Genomic DNA, 27,585 nt, shown 5'->3' on the forward strand with positions numbered 1-27,585 from the left:
CTAGCAAACAAAGTGACTTTTCCACCTGAACTGCTTTTCTTCCTTGTACAACTGAAAAAACCCTGGCAACTTTCCGTGTGAAGAAGCGGCCCTGCACTTATGCAGGTAACCACAGAAAAGTCCTTCTAGAGCTAATGAGTTCACTGCGGTTACGCTCCCTGCATTTTTGGTGTCTTGCAAGCTTTCCTGTGCTTAAGCTATGGCAGAACTTTTGATCCCACGAAAATGCTGTAGAAGGAAGGGTATCCAGCCCAAACCGATGATCTGGTGAAGTATACTACCGGTGCTCTGCTGAAAGCTAGCACTACCCACTGCCTCCTCCTCGCTGTGCCACCACTGACCTCCGCAACCCTGCATTACCTTCTGCTATTTCACAATGTTCACAATGAGATGAGTGATAAGGAAATGATGAAGTTAGAAATGCGGCTAAATATGAAGTAAGAATACATGATTTGTTTTAACGGGAAACACTAAATTTTAGCACGCTTTCTGCCTTGCGCACTTGAGATAGCCTTTAAAAGCTCTATTGGCAATTCTTAGAGATATTATTATTTAGGTTTGGAAATTCAGATCCACAAAATTGTATCTCTTCCTGGAAAAATATGCCCAGAGAAGTTGGTTGTTCCTAACTGAATGACATTTTCCATATTTACAGAACCCTGCTCCCCTAAGATATTTGCGTAACATCACAATTAATGGTCTGCATTTTCCTTACCAGACAATGCCAAATAATGCTGAAGTGGGCCTGTGTTGATCACGGATGCTGTAAATACAGCAAGTCAATCTGATCCAACAAAATCCAAACTCTGGTGGGGCTCACATCTGATCAACAGTGGCATTATCATAATCTTCAACAACGGCATTGTTTGTTTAGAAAATCTCCCTCAATCCCTTAACAAATTAGTCTGGAAACCACTGGGAGGATTAACTGCAGAAATTCTCCCTCAGATCACAATTACATCTGCTCAGATGTCACCAGTGACAGACATCTGAACAAGTCATACTCAGCCTTTATGACTAATTGCATTTCCAGTGATTTGACTTTTGTTGGGGTCTGTCTTTTCCAACCACATTACAAAATTACAGCACTCGGCTGGGGCAACCATGCCCCAGTGCGAGAGGTGCTCCCCAGCACAGGGTGTAATACCTAATACCTATCTAAGAATTTAATTGCCAACCACTTCTCCTGACCATTCAGATTAAGAAGTAAGTGATACTGGATGGTGTCCTGGATACTTTCAGGGCTAACTCTTTCACCTTGGGTCCAATGACTAGAAGTTATGCCTAGCTGGTGGCAGCTATGTGGCTTTTCTCCAAGGAGCTGGCATTCAGCTGCAGGCATGTGCCTGCCTCACAAATCACCCGCTGCGCTGGCAGCCTCATTGGCAGGCTTGGCAGGGAGACCGGGAGCTGAGCAAACAAGGCTTTCCTGCTGGAATGGGAGCCTCACGCCCAAGGGGCGATGAGACAGCGGGGTGGCACAGGGAAGCCAGTGCTGAGCTGCTGCGTGATGCTCCCGTTTGCCTGTTAGTCCTAGGATGACGGGGTGCTGTGAACCCAGAACTTCTAACAACAATTAGTTCCTTTTGTAGGAAAGAAAGCAGTAACCACTGTCATCAATGTCTTTTGGCACAGCTATCACAACCTTGAGTTTCACTAAAATGTTGATATCTGCCTTTTTTATCCCCTATGGCAAAGTCAATTATTGGTCCTGGATAAAAACTCTATTTCCATAACAGGTGAATTTGCCATCATCAGAGAGGGTCTGTGTTTTCAGAAGGAAACGAGATAAACTGTCAGCTCCATAGGCACCTGGCATAGCGGCATGTGTGCTGTAGCCAGCAGGGCTTCTGCTTGTCTCCACAGCAGACCATCAGAGGCTGCTGTATTGCAACCCACCCTATTCAAAACAAGGTGCTGCATTAACCTCTCCAGCACCGACCAGCACCACTCCCACTGCTTGCAACTGTCTGTGTGACTTGTACTTATGCAAGGAGTTTGGATTAAAGGGCAGGTCTTGCCTGCCCAGAACAGGGGAATGCAAGTGGCCGCTGAGCTTCCAGGTGCCCGTGAGCACACCAGCGCACAGCCATGTAGGTCTTGACTTTCGGTGTACGGCTATGTCCCCCCTACAGTGACTGGTGGCTGGATGAAATGTGGATGAGCTGACTCTCGGGTGGGAAAGCAGGGGTGGGACATAGTTTTTAAAAGGGAAGTTTTGTGTACGCATCCTCAATTCCTTCAGCAGTGCTCTGCCTCCGGCCACTGCTGGCCAGCTGCACGACACAGGCTCCCAAAATCAAAACAGAGGCTCTAGTGAAACAAAGGTAGTGACGAACGTTACAGATTTGTTATAAAGGTAATCCCAAAGAGAATTCTGCTGCTGAGTGGCAGGCATAATGTGTGTAAGAGCATGAGAAAACGCAGTAGTTGTACAGGACTGAACCCAAGAGCTTACGCTAGTCATGCAGTCAGCTGAAGCAGATGCTCTGTATGAGCAAGGCACGCTCCAGCAAGACACATCATGATGCATCTAAGGTAAATTCATACCATCCTTGCTGCCGTGTGCAACTGCCCCTCCGCATCTGCTGGTGGGCCCTGGTGGGCATTGCTCACTCCCTGTTCCCATCACCTCTGCAGCAGCCCCGTGAGACTGCTGCTTTCCCGGTCACATCTCCCTTGGGAGCAAAATGGGTTCACTGGGTTTTCTGTCATGGCTGTACATTTACCCACCCTTTTTTCCTTTTGTTAGACCAGAAGCTGCCATTGGATTTGGAAGGCACCTGTGCAGAAAAGTCTTTCGAGCAAAGAAATTGGATTGATTTTTCTGTCTGATTTAGAATAGAGACACCTGCCCCCCGAAAAAACCCAAATCCAACAACCTTCCCTTTACATCTCCAAGTTGGCCAGGTAAATGTTGCAATTTTTATCTCAAGGTCTTTGCTCCTGTCCATTATGGAAAGCCTTTATCCTGAAGTTGCTGAACACCCAGCTTATTTTAAAGTGCTTCTTATTTCTTGCTTAGTGTCATGGTTTAACCCCGACAAGCAGCTAAGCCCAACTCAGCTGCTTGCTCACTCCTCCCACAGCAGGACGGGGGAAAGAATTAGAAGGGTGAAAGGGAGAAAACTTGTGAGTTGAGATAAAGACAGCTTAATAGGCAAAGAGAAAGCTGCACATGCAGACAAAGCAAAATAAGGAATTCATTCACCATTTCCCATTGGCAGGCAGGTGTTTAGCTATCTCCAGGAAAGCAGGGCTCCATCACACATAATGGTGACTTGGGAAGACAAATGCCATAACTCCAAGCATCCCCCCTTCCTCCTTCTGCCCCACAGCTTTTACTGCTGATATGGTCAAATGGTATGGGATACCCCTCTGGTCAGTTGGGGTCAGCTGTCCTGGCTGTGTCCCCTCACAGCTTTTTGTGCACCCCCAGCCTACACCAGTCTGAGGAGCAGAAAAGGCCTTGACTCTGTGTAAGCACTGCTTAGCATTAGCTAAAACATCCCTGTGTTATCAATACTGTTTTGGTCAGAAATCCAAAACATAGCACCATATCAGCTACTATGAAGAAAATTAACGCTATCCCAGCCAAAATCAGTACAGTTGGACATGACAAAAAATGCACACGGAGATGGAGAGCGTGCATGGAGTGAAGGCAGGTGGTTTGGAACAGACCTGCAGATGCTTTTCATTTTATTTTAACAGTAGGAGCATTAACAAGGACTATCATCCAATAGGTATATTTTCAATCTATGCCTCTTCAGACATCTATTTCACAGAGCTCCCATATGACACTCCTCTTTCTGACCAACATATTGCCTGACTTAACTACAGGTACAGCAGCAAATGAAGCCCTGACATGGCCTGGGCTGCTTTTTTCTTCCTGTCTTTTCCTCCATGACCCTGTCCCCCCTTCCACTTCAAGCCCTGAGTCCTGAGCAGGTGTAGATGGGATCTGTTCCTTTGTTGCAAGCAGCTTCATCCCAAGTCCACCTAAGCTGGCAGCAGTCCCGAATCCACATCATCGTCAAGACCCTCAGCTGCCCCCAGCCCTGATCAGAGCCCAGCCGGGCGCACAAGCTCTGCCCAGCAGCACTGGAGAGCTGCCACTCAGATCACAATGAGCAAATGGAGCTCACTGAGATCTCCCCAGAGACGGAGCTGGTTGGTTTTAGCCAGATGTATGCTAACTCCCAGCATCAGCTGTGAGGCACTACTAGCGATCCACAGTATGGAGGATTTGTGGATGCAGACTCCACTGGTAAGCTCTGCTGGTGCTGTAGCACAGCTGTACGGGCACAGTTAAATAACCCTTTGGTATCAGCTTTGGCCAAGGAACCCACGGGCAAAGGAGAAAGCTGCCTTTCCACCCACTCACCTACCAGCAGAGCAACCACAAGGGGAGAGCTGCAGCACGCACCCAAGGTACAGAAAATCAGTTACAGTGCAGGACTTGGCACTGAAACAGAGGGTGTTTTGGCATCTGGAAATGGTTTTCAGCCAATAGGGGAAGGATAGATCCTCCCTGGGAAGGAAAGGTACTGGCAAATTCTAGTGTGTGAGTGGGCTGAGAGCTAAATTTCTACAGCATTAGCTTCAGTGATACTCAAGCTCCAGCTTGCCCCAGATAAAGGCCAGTCAACTCAAGAGAAACCATCACTTACCACAGGCAGGAGATTTTTGAAAGCATATGTGAGTCTGATTTAGAGCAATGCACCTCCTGTGCTTTGAATTCACAACACACTGAAGATCAGCCCTAAGCAGCCCTCATTTCTTTTAAGTTTATCTCTAACTGAAGAAATTTGCCTGTTTTCTCCAGCAGCTGTCTTCAGGCTAAATGCAGGTCTGGGCTCTGCTGGGTGAGCAGCTGACAGGGATGGAAGGCATCAGGTCTCTGCTAACTGTACCACTGTGAAAGGGTGGGCTACTCCCAAGATAATCAAGCATCTGAAACAACTGCCACGGTACTCTTCAGTCTAAAGACATGCAAGGAAGGAGTGAAAGAACGGCAGCTTACTGTGGATTATCAAATATGAGAAGAAACACTAGCTCAGTTATGGAGAAAGGGTAATGTTTGTCCTGAATATCTCATCCTAGGAGCCTGCAGGCTCAAGTGACCAGTAGTGGAGGCACTCTTCGAGGTACCCATCATTTGACACTTCCTGACCACGGAGGAGGATCCCATGCACACACGCTGCCCAGTCTTACAGCCATTACTTTTGTGAGTCATTCTGTGACTCATTCAGGGATTTGTTCATCCCATCCCCCACAATTACTCTACTGCACATCAGACACTTGGTGTTAATACACTTCTGATCTCAGATTTTCTGTCATTTAGGTAAAATTGTCTGTGCTCGCTTAAACAGATGCAGAAGGAGCTTCTGCCTACAGAACAGTAACATCCTTAAGCAACTTTGATGTCACATATGTATAAGTAACACATAAGATACACAGTATATAAATATACATGTACATGCCCTCTATAATTAAAGGAACATGTCCATGCGCAAAACATTTTTATCTTGTGCCAAATGATGCATTCTACCCTGAGGTAATGAGTCAGGTAAAACATTAACATAAATTTGATGGTATATCTCAAATTCTGAACAAAATTGCATTTCTATCAGAAGTTTGGGAGAGTGGCTTGAAGGTTTCACTTAATTAAAAACACCACCCACTACTGGGCTCATTAAAATCTCCTGTCTCAGGCAATGCCTATAATCATACATGAACCTGTATGTGCAATGAATGCCAGATAGTTCATGCGATATCACTGATACCGAGCATCGCTACCATCAAACATCCTGGTGGTTTCTGCTCCTATTCCAAACAAATACCAGCCTGGCTTAACCTACTACCGTCACTCATGCTGGCAGGTGCAGGAAAGCCAAAGGATAAGGACCAAACTCAGAGGCTGACTGCACTCTCATCACATGGAAAGCAAGCACCATCACCAAGGCTCACACTGCTGCTGCCCCTCACACCAGCTATCCTCTGAACAATCAGCAGGTCGTTTCTGCTATTTTTTACCAGTTTTACTTGCCAGGCTGAAATCTTCCCCCTTCTCCCACCTTCTCTTCCAAAAGAATATAAAAAAAAAATCCCATTTCTTCTAAATTTCTTATTCAATATATATAACTCTTGATAAAGCAGGTCACACCTTTAATTTAATACCTCCCACTGACTTTAATGGCTGCAAGGATCCCAGAAGGTAAGGTGTTTAAGCTAACAGAGTCAGTGAGTAGCTTTCCTCCTTGCCTTCCCCCTGCTGTCAGCAAACATCTATAATGGCAAGTAACACTACTAACAGGTAAACTGATACCTTGCTACTGGGTAGCTGACAAGACTTAATATATAACTGAAACTAGAGAATGGTTATAAAACACTTCTAGTTCTCTTATAGCTACTAATTCCTTCCCCTTGGTGTTTTCTTTTTCAGAAATGAAATACAGAGCCAACACTTCCTTAGTACAACCTCAGTACAATCCACGTGCTTCCTTTAGGCACTTCCACTGAAATCAAGTGTGTCAGCTGTTACCAGGGGAGGAAGCATCCATTTCCATCACTACATGGTAAATGAAATGACATTGCTTCCCTTCCTCCTCTGATACAATCTGTTTCATTACTGTAACATTTTACACAGTGCCTGCACATGCCAGGATTTCTAAGAAAGCATCAAATACTTAAGCTGGTGGAGAACTGGTCTCATGCTTTTCTGCAAACATGGTGGCCCAAAGCCAGCTCTGGACTCACCTCTTACCAGTCGAGGCTCCAGTGTCTATCTCCAAGTGGCAGCGGGCCCTCATGATACAGAGTTAATTATAAAGCAACATTTTTCAACAACGCTAAAGATATATATTACTAAGCACATCACTTCTAAGCTGAGTACAGAAAATAATTTACAGGAGTCACTTCTACACTTACTTCTTATTTCATTATCATTATTACCAAAACAATTTTGTGCAGGGTGGCAGCATCACCAGGATGCCACAGAACTGTGTGCTACATTAAGAAAATAGCTGCTGCAGAAGTTTCCCACCAGTTGCCTCCCCCATCCAAGTCACCCGGCCCTGGAGTCCAAATGCCAGTGATGCTCCGCCACATACCAGCCACAGAGCTACAGGTGCCAAAAACCACTCAACCTGTGCTCTTATTCGACCATGACCAACTCAGATTGCAGGGACAGTTTTCAGAGTTGTGAAAACTCATCTATGAAAATGTGCTTTGGACTGAAGTGATTCAGATTATGCATCAAAGCCAGTCAGTTATTCTCCTCAAAAAATAAAGATGAAAAATTAACTTCAGCTATGATGAAATCTAATACTCTGTGTAAATTACAGCATTATCTGAAAGCCCCAAAGAAGACCGAACCATTTTTTTTTCTTGCTAGATGCTGTACTAATGTGGAAAGGAGGAATTAAACTGAACAGTTTCTAGCTTAGTTTTTAAAAAGATACTTTAAAGAAGCTTAACAAAAAAAGCAACTGGGAAAGAAGGATGAATCTAAGAGTGTACCTGACCCCAAACATTTGCTGTGAGCACAACAGCAGATTTTCGGATTGCTGTTTCTTTCAATGGCACCACAACATATCTTAGATTTTTAAAGGCAAGAAAAAAGGGTCCAGCTTGAAGAAGCCTGTCACTGCCCAAAGACACAGTGGTGGGCAGGAAGAGGACAGACACAGCTGTAGTGACCCCAGCAGCAGGACGAGCAGCCTGACAGCACTCAGCTGTAGGAGTGTGAATAATAAGAAAAGTTCAGAATGACTGCATTTTGCTGTGCAAAAAAAGCACAGAAGTGACACAGGAAGGGACAGATGAACAGATAGGCAAAGGCAATCATATTTATTAAATAAAGAAAACCTGCTGATGGAGCAAAAGGCAGATGGAGGGAGATGAAAAGCAACATGAGTGACGGATAAAAAAGAACAGGTATTTATATACCTCTTTAAGGGCTTTTTAATGTGAGACAGACAATGAATAAAATGGATCTCTACGGGTATGTGGGGTGATGGTTTATGCATTTCCCATGGGCAACACTGGGAAGAGATGTCTCAAGAGGAGCAAAGACTAGATCCAGGCAAAAAACAGAACAGAAGAAGGGGCAAGGAGCCCCTGTAGGGATGCTGGTGGAGGTAGCCCCTGCAGCTGCCCCCAGGGATGGGGTGCTGCCACAAAATGCCAGAGTGAGCTGGAGGCAGAGAGGAGGGAGGGGAGTCCAGAAGGGGCTGGAGGTGCGGAGCAAACATGAGCTGGAAGCAGGGAGGAGGGAGACAGCTCAGGGGAGCTGTGCCTGCTCAGGAAGGCTGCAGCATGTCTGAGCAAAGAAAAGGGGCTGAGTAGTGATGGGATGAGGACCTGACACTGTGGTAAAATTTCAGAAAGAGTGGAAGGATGCAGTACTTGCAAAATAACATGAGTACAAAATTTAAGCAAACTCATGAGTTTTGGGTGCTCTGTTATTCAAGCATGTCCTAGCTGCATCAAGTTTAGACACAGCATCCCACCTATCTTGGCACAACTCAAATCCCTAAATTGTCTCTGTCTTTTCAACTGCCTCGTAGGAACTTTACTTCCAGCTTTGTTAAAACATGAAGTAGCGAAGGAACTACTTTCCAAACAAAAACCAGCCGAGGCGAAGGCTTAACCCTGCTGCAGGGCACAGCAAGCAGCCCAGCAGGCAGGCCAGCAGACTGCCTCTGGGTACTACTCTTCTTGTACCACCGGAGAGCTGGTGCAACCTATGTGGTTCTCAGACATGCTGGAAAGTCCTAAGAGCACGCTAAATACACATAGGACAGCATATTCTACTTGTGCTGTTTACTCAATATTATGAGGTCCCCTCTCCCAGACCAAGTTTAACCATTCTGGAATAAATACTACTAAGGAGAAGGTGATGACCTCAGTCTCTAACATGGACAGCAAAGGGCACAGTGCTGCTCTCTACACAGTGACCCTGCTTTTCATCACTTTTATGTCATGTGAGTGACGAAGGCAGTGAAGTCAATGGTGTTTCCTGGCGTGGGCCCTCTGCTCTCCCTCTCTGCCCTGAGCTCCCTCCCATGCAGCGGGGACTGGCTCATTCCTCTTCAAAAAACTGGGGCAAAAGAAGAAATTGATGACAAGGCGCACATGTTAGCGATAGGAAAACAACAGCTGCTAACATGGCTCACCTACCAGTCTGCTGGAACAGCAGCAAGCCCTGAAAATGAAGCAGAGGTTTATTTTTAACATCAGTGTCAGATCTCTTTCCCTTTTAAAGAGAGTCCTGGGACTGCTTGGGCCCCTTATCTGCTTGGCAGCCCTTCAGCGAGCTGCTCCAGCGGCTGTCCCTGCAGCTGTGCCCTCCTGTACTCATCCACCAAGGAGCTCGAAAGCAGGAGTGACCCTCTGTTGCTTCAGCAAGTGCTGTTTACTCTGCTGAAGCGATTCACTAAGAAATATGCAGACCATGGAAACATGGTGTGTTGCAGTTTGTAAGGAAAAGCCTCACAGTGTCCACAGATGCATGCACAGCAACACACCAAGTTTCGCTTCTACTTCTGTGTGTGGTGGACAGTAGAGAGTATATTAAGTATAAAACTTCTAAAACAAGTTTTAATTATTTTAATATAAAATAACGAATAAAAGATGTTTTTATTTTGTCAATAAAATATCCTTAGGCTAGGTGACTCTATCTAGGAGTCCACAGAAAATTTTTTAATCCTCCCATTCAAACTGCCACACAAACTGTGATGAAAGGATGCAGCACTGGGAAATACAGAACTTGCTGATCATATTAATCCTTCATCTTTCATTCAGCTTCCTACACCAGTATCCTGTTTCCTTTTTAATAGACAACAATGCTCCTCTCTTTCCTTACGTGATCCCCATAATGCTATCATGTCAGACTTAAAAGCAACGCTTCTCAGTAACTAAACGAATTCTCGAATTTTTTGTTATAGATTATAGAAGAGCTCTGACATCTGTCTGTAAACAATGACACTATACACCCTAAAAGCTTGCTTTTTGGTTCATCACAAAATGGTTGGTTTGTGCAAAGCCCCTGCCTTTGCTTCTGTCAAAGTGAACCCGTTTTTGACAACTACCAAGGGTGCAGCTGTGGGACAGCGATGCCGGAGCCCGCCCCAGAGTGCCATAAACTGCATGCAACAAGAGTTTTTGCATTTCTTTTGCATACCTTTTTATATAGCAGACAAAAGAAATAGTTTAGTGAGATAGTCCTTGATTACTGAAACATGTCAACCATTTAATAACCAAACTTTCCGAACCAGAGAAGCTTGTAGTAGCTAAACTTGTCATTTTACAGAAGAAAATAGTTTTACCTTGCTTCAGAAAATTCTACACTAGTGGTTTGTACTTACTACACTGAAGGTTCCTGCACTGCACAATTCTTCAAAAAGATCCAAATCACCAAATCATCTGTTTTAGATAGACTGACACTTGTGATGGTTTAAAGAACTGAAAACTAAAATTATTCCAAGTACCTGAAGGTTTCCCTTCTGAGAAGGACATACTAGGCCTGACTTTGCCTTTCTGAGGCAAAACTCAGAGACCTGAGTTGGAATTTTTGTCCCAGCAAGGTAAGCAAAGACCAGTACCATTTGTGCAGAGCTGTAGCAATGTGTCTGGTTAAATAAATAAAATTTAGGTCATCTGCATACATCAGGTCAGAGCCAGATGACCCACACCTCTATTACTCTACATATAACAGGGTTATCACCAACACAGTTAGTCTTACCTTATTGTAGTACTGCACCTGGACTGAGTGCCACTGCCCATCGCTGACCCCTCCAGGCACGAACGGTGCCACCATAGTGGTTGTCTCCCCTGCAAGGGCAGGCAGAAAGGAAAAAAATAAGTCAACATCACTGCAAAGCCTGCACTGCACTAAACTGAAACACAGAAAGACCCTCATTGGGCACAGGATGCAGCCATCTTACTTAATCATGGAGGAATTTGGGTTTTCATCCTGTGAGACAGTAAATATCCCCAGTTTCATGGAATTATTTTGGTACACAAATACAAAAATAGCTTCTGACACATTTGGGTAAGTTATGTTATTTTTTATTATGCTTCTGCTTATTGTGGTAGCAGATGCATTGGGTAGATACAGCTATTGCTGAAGTGGTCAACTGAGGAAAAAAAATGTACATGCATTTTTCTGCATTTCTGCCAAAACCAGCACTTTGAGGGTTTTTTAATATGATGAGTATCGTGCTGGGATATTTTGTCAGGGAAGGGAAGCCTACTCCTCGCCAGAGCTGAGAAATTGAAATCCGAAAGTACTATAGTACAAAATCCATGGTAAACTTGGTACCAGCAAAATTTTACCAGTAATCAACGAAATTATTGGCAGTCTTTCAGTATTTAAATTTGAAAGCAAGTCCTTGCCATTGCAATTGGAAATCTGAAGCTTTCAAGCCAGGTCTGAGTCAGCAGAACCAGCTCAGTAACCAGGCATATCTGTTCCAAGGTAGCAGCAAAATAAATGTTCATGTTGAAAGTACATAAAAGGCCTGGCACAGAGAAGAGATTGCTAGGTTTCAACTTCTTTTTTTTTTTTTCTTTCTTTTTCTCTGGTGGTGTTTTTTTTTTTTTTTAACAGCTGGAAAATTCTACGTAATAAACCACAGGAAAAATAACTCCCTCCCATAAGCTAACAAAGTTCTTAGTATTGTTGAGCTTAAAAAGTACTTTCAGCTCTCTATTTGCCACAACTACTTTACCCTGTGTGAAGTACTATTCCTTGTTAATTCCCATCCTATATAATTCTGTTTTTTAAACAATACAGATTTCAGTTAGCATGTTTGACAACTTGCTGTGATGTTTTTTACCATTTAGTGATAAAAAGTCTGTGACAAAAACTGGGCTTTTTGTTCAGCTAGCAAGTTGCTGCAATAGGAAGATCACTGGCCTCCCAATCCTTTTGCTTTGCTTTCTGTGAAAAAGTTGTTGCAACAGGTAACACTGTCAGATCAGATGTCCAAAACCTGTACTGTTCATTAAAAGCCACTTAAAACTATAAAACATTAACCATTCTCCTCCAAAGAAAATACCATTTGTAATATACAGGACCAGACCTGCTCTCAGGTGCAGCAGTGCAAATCTAAATTTAGTTTCATGTATTTTAAAGTAGTTCCTCCACATTTAAATGCACATAAGTGCAAGCAGAATTTAGGGGTTTTTTTCCCATTCATCCTCAGGGTGCCTTCCAAGCAATTTGATTCAAGTTTAGACAGGTGGAGCAGAGCTACAGAAGAAAGCACATCTCTCTGACTGCAGCATGTTATTTCATTACACTAATCCATTGAAAAACCTGCCTTAAAATTCTAATTTGGACAAGTTTGAGGTAATAAATGGGAAATGAAACCGGATATCTTCAACTCAAAGGGCCCAGATATGCACTTGAGCATTGCTAGTAAATTGATGGGGTCACACGGAATTTATCATGGACTCTGAGGGAAACAACCATCACTGGCGATGAGTGCAACACCGATGTGGGCTCTGCATCTACTGCTTTACTGCTTGCAACATCACACTTTTCACAAACATAAAAGTTGACTAAAGCCTGCATGTCTATTTTGAATACGGATAACATGAAATAACAGGATTATTTCCTGAGTTAGGTACAGAGGTACAAACATCTCACTTGACCTACATTTAACCCCACTTGACCTACAAAACAACAGCGCTTCCCAGATATTTGTTTCTGTCCCCATGGAAAACATCCCCTAAACCTGTGACAACTACAGGTTGTCTGCTCTGCTGAGATGTAGTAAAGTCACCAAAGCTTTCCAACTGAACTCACAAACCTGCTCCGGGGCTGAAGCGGGAATGTAAGCAGTCAACCAAGAGGGACTCCAAGAGCCTCAGCACGCCTGCTGAAGTTCAAGAGGTAATTCCTGGTGGTTCAATGTGCTTCAACCATGCTGTATAGCTGCATGCTAACAGTTCCACCTGCTACCCCCTCATGGCAATTAGCACAGCGAGGCATCAGTTTTTGGATGAAACTTGGGCTTTTTTAACTCATGAAACATCCCTCTGCTGAGGCTGGAATGGTCAGGGTTTGTTCTGATCACGCTTTTGTCAGAAAGAGCTTTGCCACTGCCAAGGCTGATTTTCTGGAGGAAACCTCTGCCCTGGGAGAAGGCCACAGTGGCTGGGTACATGCCGCCCAGCACGCTGCTTGTCAGCTTTCTCCTCTCTCTGCTCCCAGAAGCGCCAAAAGACACTGGTTTTGTCCTAGTGCAGAAAGCAAGCAAACCCCTAAGCCTCCGTTTCTTGTTTCCTAGCCCACGTAGCAATGAGCGGACAGCCAAGTTCTCCTAAATTTGTTCTTGTTTATGGCTTTTTCCAATAACAGGTGCTTCTATAGTGCAAAAGTGCATTCCAGCAACAGCAACAGCATTGCTCGTCACCAATCCCTAATGAACCACAGGCATTTCTCATTTGTCTGCTAGCATTTCCTTCGGCTCGCATGTATTTTTAGATAACATTTATGCACCTCGTTTCAATGATGTGTAGTAAAAATGCATAAACACACAACATTTATCACAGTGTGATAAAATAAAGTCTTATTTAAGCAAACATTGGCTCGGAGGCCAACTTTCAGGCTAGTGCCAATCTTTTATAGTAGTCATAAACTCTGCCTCTTATAACTGATATGTTGACAAGCTCCTGCCTACAACTGCAAGTGTAACCACCACAAACCACTACAATCTGGAGTACTTTACAACACTCGGCATCAGTTGTTCACTGTACAATGTCAGCCAGTTACTCAATTAATGAGGCAGCAAATAGCCATATAAAATCATTAAATTGCATTTCCAAACAGCTTGAGAGGATCTCCTGACCACAAGGAGAAACATTTGACTTAAGCAAGACCTCACCTGCCGAGAACGTGAGCTGGATCTGCTCCTCAATGATCTCCAGGGCAATGAAGTCGTGCTTCTCGTTAAACCGCCCGTTGTAGAGGAGGAGAGCGTTCCTTTCCCTTGTTGCAAACCTAGAACACAGAGCCAAGGGCTTATGAATGCTTAATGGCTTATGAATTAAAGACTGATGGTCAAGTTGCCCAGAAGAAAGACAGCATTGTATTTAGCAGAAAAGCAAGCCTTTGAATCTTTCTTCAGACAGAAAATTATAAAACTGAGGAGTCAGTTGCAGGATAAATCTACTCTTTCACAACGGACAGAAGCAAGCAAGACGGAAATTACAGAAATCTACTCTGCAGAGTTCTGCAGTGGATGCTGACCCCTCACAAGGAGTAAAATCAGGCACATGATGCAGCATGAGTATTTAACACTTGCCAAGCAGTAGCACTTACTACACTTTGCAAACAGTCTGAAAGCTAGAAAGCATTTTCACATCAAAGGAGAGATACTTGCTGCCTGCTTGCTGTCTAAATGCTACAGGGTACACGAACAATCATCTTTAAAAAGACCTGATGAGGAGGCAAGGGGAAAAGAAAGATAAGAGTTACTTTAATAACACCATGTAGACAATCAGGGTTCATCAATCAACAGATCAGTCTATTGGAGGAAGGAAAATAAACACTTAAATGGTCCCACTAATTCAGCACCAATGGGTGTTTTCTGTTTTTTTATTGTGCTCCTAATATGGGATGATTACACCTTTCCCCACTTTAAAAAAAAGCCTGGGTTTTTTTGTCAGCACAGAACCTTTTTTTTCAAATTTCTATATGTTGTATGTATTTTATCATTTTTATCTATTATCTTTGGGGATTTGCATACTGCTTTCATCTACGTAGAAATGCAAAAAAATGTATTACGTTTTACATAAACATATTTACAAAGATTAATATTATATAAAGAGAGTAGGAGAGATAAACCATGGGAATTTCTTGTGTTTCCCAATGGCAGTGTAGTTTGATTTTAGTATCTTGAACTTCAGGAAATATGCCTGATTTAAATTAACCCACTTTTCTTACAAAGGAATCAAATACTGAACACAGCTAACAAAAACTGCCTTCCACGGACAGAAAAAATTATTCTTGTGCCTGTCATGTTACATCTACTAGCAAGACTCTCATGCGATGCAACAAAACCTGCATTCAGAGAATGTGAAAGAAACAGTATTTTAGAACATCAAAGTCTGGTACTTGAAATAGAAAATTTCAAAACCAAAGAATATTTTTTAACAAAAGTTGTTTGTCAGACATGTAAGTTTTAGGTCACACTGAGCAAAGAACTTGCAGAACCAGGAGCCTCAACTTGAGCTACATGGAAATGTGAATTTTAATTCCATACATTTTTTTATATTTTTAAAGGAGAATTAATTGTTCTGGTTCAAAAAACAGAAGTCAAAATTTTGACATTTCCAGTAAAATACAAACTCCAAAGAATATCCATTATAGTCCGTCAAAATATTATATTACTCTTTTGATTACTTTTAACCAGTTTTGAAATGCATCTTTATTTCTAAATTTATTTAACATAATATAAAACAATATTACAGAAGTAAAAGGCAAACTAAATTAAGACAATACTGTTGAAATATTTTAGTATTATCAAAACACTGATTTAGTATTCACTTCTCATCATCAAGCATTTTATCCAAAGAAATACAGTTACTGTAGGATATTTCCCAGTACGGTATTTTTCTGTGGATAACTGCTTCATCAAAACATTTTGATCAGATCTATCCAGAATATATATGAGCAAAACTAATGAGAATAATAACTAGTGATGCTTCTTAGTGGGCAGAAATATTTAGTTTTATTAGCAACAACAGGAACCTTAGTTCTGTTTGAATATATTTTTCCGATATGGTTACAATTCTCTCCCATAATTTTAATTATTAAACTATTAAATTATTAAGCTATTTTTTATATTTCTTTACTCCGTGTGTGCTCAGTTCCATTCTTTAGCACTAGTCAAAAGCATATGTTATATCATACTAACAGTTAAAACACTACTGCTTTTGAACTTGTTCAGTTATCACAGCTGGGGGAAAAAATACTGGATTTTAACAGAAAGGATATTTTAATCTCAGGACATAGGAAACAAAAGACACTTTCTTAGAGAATTTTGAACAAATAGTGAGAAAATCTCTCCACTGACAGTGTCTTTTGCAGTGAAGGAGTAGCAAGTGTTGGAAGTAAGCAAGGAAGACATACAATGCTGGGAGCAGAAAGACGTGCCTGGTCAGTAACCTAAATGATTTTTTTTTTAAATCGCATTTTAATTTTGAGACCGGACAATGCAAAAGTCCCGCTTTTTGCCAGGAGCAGCTCATGAGTCACTTGATGCTGAGGGAAGCTAGATCCCCTGGGATTTTATGAATGCTCTCAAATCACAATGGCAAACCAATCGTCTAGTTGAACTGCTAATTCTTGCTTACCCTCACATAGTCTTTTCCACCTGCACTGAAGGATAATAAAAGCCAAAGAAATAGCAAGTATAAATAAAAGTGAACTTCAGGTAAGAAAAGCTACATCTGTCATTACCGCAGCGTGGGATGAACCCCATGATGGTCTAGACTTCTTACCGTCACACCAAGTGGACTGACCAGTGTTTAGCTCATGACTAAATATGTCATCTTGGTTTGAAAGGCGGTGAAGAAACCCTGGGGTAAGCACTACCTTGCTGCAGTAGTTTGCTGTTTCTCAATAATCCCTACAGAGAGGATTTGAGTCACTTTAACTTGAAGCACCCTACATGTCAAAGATCTCTTCCTGAAAGCCTGAAAAATGACACCAGGTGGCTGAGGGGACAAGCCAAAGGTAGTGCAGGTAATTTATGCTGGCAGGCAGCCCAGACCGCTCCTTTGTTTGCACTCACTGTGGGTCTGACAAGTCCAACAGAGCCTTTTGCTCCTCAGCTTTTCCATGTACTTAGATCTGATGCTCTAAAACAATCTTCACCGTCGCAACTCTTCCTTGCCTCGGCTCGCGTGCAAACTGTGCCTGTGCTTTCTGATTTAACCAAAATCTCAAGATTCCATAGAATTACAGACTTTAGGATTGAGGCAGATGAAAGATAAAAGGGGAAGAAGCTGCCTGGCTCCTGACAGATGTAAAACACCAGGTAACTGCTGGGGGCTGGATGGGACGCATGCCTGGTGGTGTCCTGCCTGACCACTTTCTCTGGACAGACGCACAAACATGTTTGTCATTGTGGCTGTCGTACCTATCAACAAATCCCTGGCCTTGCCCTTTGGGGTCGGGGCTAACACATTTTGTGCTATTTACTCACAGTCAGCCGTGAGGGAGAACTAAAAGTCAATTCTGAGCAGCTAAACCATGGGAAAGCTGCAAACCCACCTCCTCTCCAGGGTAGAGGCATGTGTGCACCTGGAGCTCTGGCTCCACTGCAGACAAGCCCTGTGCCTGACCCAAGAAGTCATCTCCAGAAGAGGGTTTTTCCCTCCGGGATGTGTAAGCCCGGGCAGGAGAGCCCTGCCCCATCACTGCACAGCCCGTGCAGCTGCCATCACTGCTCCCCCTTCCCCCCTGAGTGCCACCACAGGAAAAGTGACAGGCAGCCCAGGAGAACACTGCCCAATATGGGGACACTGGGGCAGACGGGATGGATGTGAGGCTGGTCATGCCTGGCAGCTGGGATGGGACCAGAAGCAGGAGCTGGGTGTGAAGGTCAGGAGGAGCGAGGCAAGGAGCTGGGATGGTTGGGGTTGTCCCAAGCCCAAGGCTGGGAACCGACGGAGAGCAAGGACCTGAGGAGGCCCAGCCTGTGCTCGGCCATGTCCTGGCGAGCCTGGATCCCCTCACAGGCTGGGAAACAGGAGAGGGGAGGAGCACTCCCGGACAAGCGGCATGAATGCTCTGCAGCCAGCCTCGGAGGCAGGAGGGCACAGGCCCAACTAGAAAAAGTGGCAAACCCACCACCCCACCTCGCACCTCTCCAGCTGAGGGCTGCTGAGAGGTGGCCAGAGAGGTCCTGGTGTCCCCTCTCCCCTGCCATCGCCCCACGCTGCAGCGGAGGAAGGTCAGGAGTCAGCAACTCGGCAGCATCCTCATCAGGGCAGAAAATCAAATGCTTTCAAACAACATGACTGCACCCCACTCGCAGGAGACAGTCAGAAATGTGCCAAGTGGCTCCTACACATAGATTGATGTGGTTGGTGACAGTATTTAACAAACACCCCCCAAGCTGAAGCGGAGAGGCCACCAGCCACAGAGCCTTTCCCCACCAGGACTTACATGAGGGAGATGGTGAAGTGGAAGCGCTGCCGCAGCCCCTTGAAGGTGATGAAGGATTGCGGGGGGAAGCTCCTGGTGGTCATCTCGCAGTACGGCCGCTCGTATTCGCCCGGGGGGCACTCGCACTTGAAGCCCCCGATCAGCAGGTTCACGCACGTTCCTCCGTTCTTACACACCCCTGGAGCGCAGCGACCGGAGCGCGCGTTCACCTCACAGTACTCTCCTGCAAGGGGAGAAGCAGACGTCAGGGAAGGCGACACCTCACCCCAGCAGCAAGCTGTGACACTCAGCTGCCCAAGTGTTTCTGCTAAAGGTTAAGCTGCTTCCCAACTTCTGCACCTGACCTCCTCCGCAACTGAGGCACCCGCCTGTAACTGCGGGGGGGTAAGCATGCTGCATCACCTTTCAGGTCTGAATTTTCAGGGGTGTGTGGGACATGATTTGCTGAGCAATCCTCTTGCAAATATCCAACCGTGTTAGCCTGGGTTTTCAGATTCCTTGGCCGCTTCCAGACCCAGTAATAAATATAAAGCTGATGACAGACATCTATATGGAGTATTTTATATATATATATATATATATATGAGAGTAGGCAACACTACCAATTAAAAATTTGTATGCTCCCTGTCCACCAAAATACATGTAAATTGTTCCGGTGTTTCACTATGGGTTGCAGATTGCATGAACAGACAAACAGGTAAGTGTTTGCATTTTGCCTTGGTCAAAATTTGGCTTTGCTGCCCATGGCGGTGGCAGGGCACGGCTGAGCTCACGACAGTACTTGTGAAGTGTTCATAGAATAAGCAAGGTGCTAATGACGTATGTGTTGCTTCCACCTTTTCCCATGGATGCATCCTGCAGGTGACAGCCATTTTCTGAACCTTTCAGAGATGGGTGCAGTAACCCTCCACAGAAGTTATGGATTCTGCGTGCCACTTGCTAAAACTGTTTTTCTCCCTAAATACTTCTTCTTTATCCAACTCTGAAGTCTGTATTAAGATGTGCTAAATGCAACACTAAAGAATCAGGTGTCTTGCTTTGTATGTACACCATATTTTTTCATGCACTTGCCCAAAATCTGAGAGTGAATGACAATTTAAAAAAAGTAATGTACAGAGGATATTCTCCTTTAATAAATCAGCTGCATCTGGGACAAAAGCAGCTGCTGAATTAAACATTGTACAGAAAATTAAACTATTTGAGTTAATTAGTTAACACTTATGTTTCAGCATGTGTCTTCCTAAGTTACAAAGCATGTTCAAATCCTGCAAGTAAAACCGTTCAGAGAAATTGAAGATTGCATATATAGTTGAATTTTACCCAGTAACAATGTCTGACAAATAAATGTAGAGCAAAACTGCTCAACACAGCCAGCTGAAGGAAGACATTTCCAACAGTTTGATATTTGCATGATTACTTGCTACCAGATTACACAATTACATTAATGCAAGCACAGTTAAAACTGTGCAAATGCATTCCTGGAGGAAAGTAAAAGCAGCAGGAGCTGTGGGCAGTGACTCACAAATAAAGGGAAATTAAAACGGAAAGTTTTGCTGCAGTCACTGCCCCTGCAGCCCTGCTCCCCCAGGTTCCCACGCCGAAGTGGCCTGCACTGGGGGGCAGGCTGCAGCCAGCCGTACTGCCACATCCAGACCTGGATCTGCACCTCTTGTCTATGCCAGGCTGTAAACTGCAATGGTTTGCAGCTGGTTTAGCCACTGCCCCAAGGGCAGCCATCTCTGAGACAAGGTGAGGTAGACAATCTGACCATTCTGGCCCTCCAGCTTTGCTGCCTTTTTCCTCTCGCATCACCACCACATGCCTTTCAGGCAGGTATGATGTATGCCAGCAAAACGTAGGCACAAATACAAGGAGTGCCATGATCATGCAGACAGCCAAATGTACACCCCATCAGGTGGGCTCAGCTCTGGAGGACGGACCTCCGGTCCTGCTCCATGCTCCCCACCATGAGCAGAGCCATTGTACAACTGTCTCCTGAGGGGTGCATTTGTGGGTATATCCTGGTAAACAATATACTGGGGTGTTTCAGTATATTTAAAAAGGATGTAAACTCAAAGCCAGGGGAGCTGAACTCATGTCTCTATAATAATAATTCTCAGAGTTTACAAAATAAATCTTTCCCATCATCCTAGAGGGAGTGCAATCCAAAACCTTGGAGGTAATATAGCCATATAGCCAAGAGTTCAGCCTCAAGCCTGTGCTTAAGAGCTTTTGTGATTCAGCACTGATGTTCCTATATTCTCACTTTTGACATATTAAAATGAAACGCTGTGAAAACCGCTTGATGAATATCTTCCTGTTTCCATTTATCATCTGTGAGTATCAGGCAAGACTATGTGAATACATCTTCCTTTAACACTTTAAAATGCTCTACAATGTGCTTCTTTTGGGAGAAATTGTGTATATCATCCAAGACACAAAATTCCCTCAGTGTATTGGATATGCCAAACAAAGTGCACACACACACCAGATGCTCTAAGAGGACGCTACAGAAAGTGCTTCTTAACAGTTCACTGCATGAGCACAGCCAATCCCCCTTAACACACGCATCTTGTGTACTGAAACTCAAAAAAATGGAAAACCACAATCGTATAGAAAGGCTAAATACAGGTTTGTTGCTTCAAAAAAGTAGCAGCGTATTTTGTGAAATAACTCTCCAACTCAGAGAGGAATGTAAATCTTCACGGCTTTCTGAAAACAATGATATATTTGGCAAAAGCAAATAACACACAGGCCTGAATACACAGGGAGAAAAAGGAGCAAGGTAAAAGGAGAGATTCCTGGCATTGTAGCGTGCTGTGGAAATGCCATGGCAATATGGAGGCAAAATATAAAAGCCTAAGCTGGAAGTCGTTGATGATTCTGTATTAATTCTGTGCTATAACAAGGATGTACAGACCATTTTAGATACCTATACGGGCATAAAACTATTTAAGAGAAAAGAAAGCTTACAGATAAGTTCTCTTGAATTGTGTTTATTACTGTTTTTCATTATGATGCGTAAAGAAGTAATTTAAAAGAACCCAGTTCAACCTTAAATAAGATCTTTTGTCTTATATCCATTCATCATTGATGTCCCAGTTACCAAAACTACTCTGAATACTCTTTAGTTTGTAATGTAAATGAGAACTGCATTTGATGCATATTCTTTGATGTTGAATTTTCATATTTTATGTATATTATATATATAATAAAATATATTAAAATAGCAGTTTTGAAATCTCTACAGTAACTCCAGGACTTCACTGTGCTTCAAGGTCTACCAAGAAATGTGATAAATTTTTAATTACCCTTTTTTCCAAAAGTGCCTGGATTTATTTAGAAACGGGGAACTTTTGGCTATGTGGAGTAGCCATCTGAGCAAGTATTCGAAGCACTGCTTTGATCAGGATTGGCAACAGAACACACCTTTGTGTCGCTATTGGGTCTGCCACTTCCAAGGGTGGCCACCTCATCCAGAACACACGGGTGTCCCACAGCACTGCCCTGCAGGAGCTTTGAGACACGGTCTGAAAAGCATCCTCAAAACTTGAATCAAATCCCACGTGGACTTGAAGGACAAGCAGGTTGCTGGCTGGAGCCGGAGGCAGAAGGCCCTAAGCTTTTTTTTCTCCTCAGCTTTTTGAGGAGCTGAAAAGGAAGGGATCTGCATTCGACATCTTTTGGGATGAAAAGCCTGTGTGCCTGCTTGCAGCTGAAGGTTGGAGGGCTGGGACGTGCTGTCAGAGCAGATGTCTTGCAGTCCGGTGGGGAAAAAAATAGTACAGAAGGAGGGAGAGCTGCTGTGTAGTAAGGGTCTGGAGGGGCTCGGGTGATAAGCCCAGAGAGCCGCCGCACACAGCCTGGGGCTGGTCTGCGATGCTGGCATGGCTCACCCCCTCACCCAGCCCATGAAACTGCCCTTCGCTCCTCACAGCACATCCTTAGCCAACACGATTTAATCTTTCACACTGGCCAACATTTTAGGGATCATTTAAAAACCTACTTGCATATCACAACTCTGTGAAATCCAAGCAGGAGATGTGAAGCTTAGTCCCTCCAGCTGCTAAATCTAAAGCATGCACTGCCAGATAACACGGGCCACGGCTGCCTGCTATCTGTCAGCAGATTGCGGGGCTCTGAAAAAATTCTGGCCCCAGCTCGCAAATAGCTTACTGTTACGGGACAGTAGCTGATCCTACAGGCTCTCAATTAATATTGATGACTCTTAAAGTTATCAGTCCTGTGGCTTTTATGCAGCCCTTTACGTAGTGCTTCCCAGTTTTAAAGCCCTTGAGAACACAATGTGATAGTTGCTTTTGACACTGCCTCCTAGTCGCAGCCATCCTGCCTTTAATACATCTCTTCTTCAATTTTAGGACCAACTTTACAAAGATGTCAGTCACAAAATTTCCCTTATTAACTTTATGTAAGTGAGGACACCACAGTATCAGGTGTAATGTAACAAGAACAGGCAAAGCAAAAGATCTGGTCTTTGACCTATTCCAAGCAAAGTAATGGAAGTAGTTAATGAATAAACAATAAATGATGATAAAAAGTGAAAAGAAATAAAAATAAGCTATCTGAAAAGTGAAAAAATAATCTCACAACTGCAAATACCTCGTCAGCTGAACATTATGGGTTTCAAACAACACACTGGTGTGCGTCAATGAGGCAGTCTTTGCAGAAATCTGCCTGTGATATTGCTGGTGAATTGCTTGACCTTACACCACCACACAGTGTATAATGCTGGAAAGCTTGCTGGAAACATGACGGCATTGGAATAAATACAGAATTACTCTACTTTTCAGTTTATTGCAATGTGTTTCCACAATATTCCTGTTTAGGGACTAGTCCTCAAAAATTTGTACTATTCTCTGATTGTTTTCAACTGATACACTACATTAAATATATATTCACATGAAGCAGAGGACCTGCACTGATGTTCTTGTTTCTTTTTTTTCCAGCTTCCCTAGACACATGTTAATTTTTCACACAGTATCTGTAATTGTTTGAACTGATTCTTCTCCTCTTTCCTCCATCCTGCCATTTGTTCTAGATACATATTAATATTCTCCATGTTTGTTGTTGTTTCAGTGGAATAGAAAGCATTTTGAGAAGCTGATTTGAGCAGTCACCCCAAAATGATGTACTTTAAAGTGGAAGGAAGAAACAACAAATAGGACAACTAAATTCTTCAAAGAATACCTATTGACCTCTTGCCCTAATAAAGAACCAACTATCATTAAAAATTTATTTCACATTATGGGAAAATCAGTCCTTTTCCTCTGATAACTAAACCGCTACAAACCTTAAATGACAATCAGCACTAAAGCAATCAGTGCACTAAGTAATAATGTCGTTAAAAACAAATTAGCTGCAGAATCAGCCTGGAAGTCTCTATGGGGACAAGAGATAAAGAGGTTGGGATCCAACACACCCACTGTAGGGGTGGTTTCACCATAGTTTAGGCTGAGTGGGAGTTACCATAGTCCCCTCCTTTCCCCTAATGTGTTGCATTTTCCTCCCCCTCCCTTGTGTTGGCATTCATGTAATCCTGCAGTTGACTAATTTGTGGAGCTAAGATGGCAAAACACCATTCATTTCTTTATTGTAGGGTTAGTGATCTTCTGATTAGGTCCCTCCTAGGATTGATGGGATGAATAGCACAGCAGGCACAAGGGAAAGAGGCAGGACCATGCACCCAGGAATAAGAATGAGGGAATGGTCTTAGAAAGGTTTAACTGTTATGGAAATACAGCTTTAAGCCATTTTAGATAGCTCAAGTGTGAGTGTAGTGGCTCACGCCTGACTTCAGTGAACTGGATCACCACCTTCAGTAAATATTCACCTCTCTCCACGGACTGTACATGGATATACTGTAGGAAAATTTGCCTGAAACACAGGCTCAAGTGAAGAAATAAAAATGAATACTGGATTTTGCCCATAAAGGAAAGTTCATTACTTCAGTGGCTCTGCGGTGCATGAGCCTATCCTTAGAACCTACTGGGAGAAGCCAGCCTTACCCCCCAGCAAATGCCACTACCAATAAAACACTACACAAACAAGGAAACAAAAACCTGCTAGTTTTGTAAGAGAAGTTAGAGAGCAGTTACCCAGAAAAAGTAACCAAGTCATTCTGAATGAAGGAGAAGCTAGATCAAATAGAAGTTAGAAGCCATTGGTGTACCGGTGAGTATGGTGAGTTAGGGGGTGACTATAGTCATGTACCATTTTATGCAGATGACTCAAAAGCGTTACTTGAAGAGCAGAGGTACAATCTGGGTCCCTTAGAAATCAATGGCCAAACCCCTACCGCCATTTCAGAGGCCACGCAAATGCACTCATTAGACTCAGCACTGACGGTCTTCACTTTGTGAGGTTTCTGTATTACGCTGCTACTAAATGTTCCGATTTGAAAACATACTTTGGTCTTTCCTTTTCCCTACTCATCTATGTTTTTAGAATTGGGGCTGATCTAGGAAAATTAAAATTAGCTCCAACCCTCTCACAGGGAGAAACACACCAGCTTAAAGTTCACTTTGGGGTCTCCCTCCTCCCCTTTGCTTTGTGCTCCCTTTGCTGCTTTCTGCACTATAAAGGCATATTATGACAAACAGGCTAAAGTAAAATAATACATAAATACATACATAAACATAGACAAACACCATGCAATACACTCACACTGTTTTAGGACTAAATCCCACTGAGTCATAATGACAACTGTCCTCTGTAAATTAAGTTGGTAACTGTTCCAGATTAAACAAGATGTATTTGCAAGGGAGAAACCTGAACTTAAACCACTAAGCAAAATAACAGCAAAAACATTCCTTTCACACTACATATATATACATATATATACATATATATATATCTATAGCTTGCCAAGTAGCTCTCTGAGGTGATAGGTGGAAAATGATGCTATAATAAGATACTCAGGAAATCACTGTTTTATCTCTGATCTGGTTTAATTTTTCTGTGGGCATAAGCACTAAGCTCTGAGCTGGTGGGAAGAGAGGATGCAGAATTACCAGTGCTCTCTCAGCTATATGTATCATCCCTCTACTTCACCGTCACCCTTCTCCCTTCCCTCTGCCTTCCCCCATAAAGTTCCTTCCGGGCATCCCTGATAACTCACAAATAAGATTTCCAAAAAATCATGAGACTGGGCTAAAAAAAAGGACATGAGATCTTTAATCACGAGATGCTGTGAAATAATTTATGTTACTTAGGGTTTTTATTTTATTTGCCTCTGAAGCTGTGGGTGGTATCTGCTGGCCCCAAAGTGTGTGAGAGATCTTAGTGGTCAAATTCCAGCCCAGAACACATGACCGAAAACAGCTGCTCTGAGGGAGCTCCCATTCCCACTCCATCCCCAACAGCAAGATACGACTTGATGCTTGGGTACAGCATCTGCACTTCAGCTGCTCCAGGGTCCTGCAAGCTCCTGGGGGTAGAAGGACCACAATGAAAAACTCCCCTGGCCAAACAGGCAAGTGAGAGGCCAGGACCCCGTCCCACCTCCTGATCTTTCCCCACTAGCAACTAAGCTAAACTGTATTTTACAAAAGCAAGAGCAGGGTGAGCTCAAGTCTCCATCTCTCAAGCTGCTTCGAGCTGTGCTTGCTGATGCACTGCACATGCAGAGCAGCCACTGAAATGGTACCTGGCCCCTCGCCAGTCCAAAATCAGGCCCAGGATCCTATGTGCAGCACCAGCTTGAGCGAAGATGTTCCTCCTCTCCTGGCCTCCTCCCCTTCCCTGGTCACAAAACAAAGCAGAACAAAAGATACCCTGCAGGGATGGATGGGTGGATGGATGGATGGATGGATGGATGATTTGGGATTTGTGTTTTTCTCTGGTTTTGCATTTAAATGAGAAGGAATAATTGGGGAAAAAAAAAAGAAACAATACTGAGGAGGATTAGTGATATTTGGGGCACATCTGTTGGAGAAATTAATTAGTCTGTGGATTCCAGAAATTATGAGCATGTTCTCAAGATGATATATGCTCGATTTGAATGGTCACTGGACCTTGTTCTCCTGTGTAACTTCTACCAGTGCTGGCAGGAGCAGAGCACAGACAAAAGTTGTGACTGAGTCTTCAATATCTGTGCTCTCTTCCTCATATATTTGTTGAGGATTAAAAATTCTCAGTCATTAAGCTTCCACTCTGTCTACACCAGATAACCTGCCCTTCACCTTCCAGCAACGAGGCCAAAAGTAGTGCAAGAGCCAGAGGCACTACCAACACTTATCAAAAGTATTGTGACTTTTTTCCCTATTTCACCCTGATGAGCAAGGAGCCAGACACCACAATACAACATTTTCCACTTAAGAAAACACTCCATTTTAAAGTCCACCTTATGGTTTGGGAGAGAAAAGAGATAATCTGGGATTTTACAGCCCACGGATTACTGCCAATACCTCCAGAAAAGCCCTAGTGTGTTGTTTTGAAGAGCTGGGGTGCGTGCTCAATGGCAAAGGCATGCAGAGCCATCTCTGCATGAAGCCTGGGCACTGCTCTCCTGGCTCAGGCAGGTGGCCAGAGCAGCACACAATGTGCCTGGCTTCTCCCTGCCACCTGCTCACATGCCACCGGTCATAATCGTCCCCAGGCTTCTGAGGAAATGCTGAAGAAAAGCACTTTTCTTGAGTATTTTAGATAGGGGGGGGGGGAGGGGGAATGAGAAAGAAAGCATTCGTGCCTTCAGCCTGCTGCAGCTATCTAACAACAGGTTTTGCTCTGTGGAGTCCAATACGTAATTTCTTAATGTCTTAGTCTTTACTCTCGGCTGATTTTACAACTGTCTCTCAGCTCTGTAAATTACTGATCCATTTGTTCTAATGCACAGTGCCCTCACAAGGTGTCATCTCCCTTTGCATTAGACCTGTAAGTAAAGCTTTAGAGACCTTTTTACATTCTGTTTGTCACCCAGGGCTATAGACAGCGCAAACCTACACAAGAGAGAAAAGAAATGCACCAAAATGTCTATTCTATGTTGAACTCTGTGGCAGATTTACATGTAAGACAATTTACCATAATGCAAATTGCACTGATTTGGGGTAAGATATGGTGATGAAGCAGTGCCTTTCAAAAGCCTAAGCTTTATCTTTGGAAGTATTTAGCAGGGGGAAAACATTACTGTAGATGTCAAAGATAAAACTCAAATTAGATTATGTCATTGTGTCTGCAGTTTGCATTATGTCTTGGAATAAATCTCAAATCCCACCTTAAAACCAATGAGAAAGCTGGAGGTGTAAGAACAAAACACACCTCTGCATAACATATTCATTTACAGAGGAATGTCCCCCCCTCCATTTATTTTGAAGAGAAACAACCATCCTCTGCCTCTACTATATATACATCTGATATTGTATTTTGTTTTCTCTGCT

General features: G+C 43.4%; 1 protein-coding gene across 6 annotated transcripts in view; it reads right to left on the reverse strand.

Moving 5' to 3' along the window:
• Positions 1-27,585, reverse strand: part of CELSR1 (cadherin EGF LAG seven-pass G-type receptor 1) — a 173,123-nt gene that overhangs the window by 62,685 nt on the left and 82,853 nt on the right. For all 6 annotated transcript variants that reach the window (XM_037389456.1, XM_037389455.1, XM_037389454.1 and 3 more), the window contains exons 3-5: positions 18,191-18,413; positions 13,899-14,014; positions 10,748-10,836 (exon numbers count right to left, since the gene is read on the reverse strand). In XM_037389456.1, coding sequence (XP_037245353.1) covers positions 10,748-10,836; positions 13,899-14,014; positions 18,191-18,413 — 428 coding nt within the window. The remainder of the gene's footprint in view (positions 1-10,747; positions 10,837-13,898; positions 14,015-18,190; positions 18,414-27,585) is intronic.

This window comes from Falco rusticolus, chromosome 5, assembly GCF_015220075.1.
Source record: "Falco rusticolus isolate bFalRus1 chromosome 5, bFalRus1.pri, whole genome shotgun sequence".
NCBI lineage: Eukaryota > Metazoa > Chordata > Aves > Falconiformes > Falconidae > Falco > Falco rusticolus.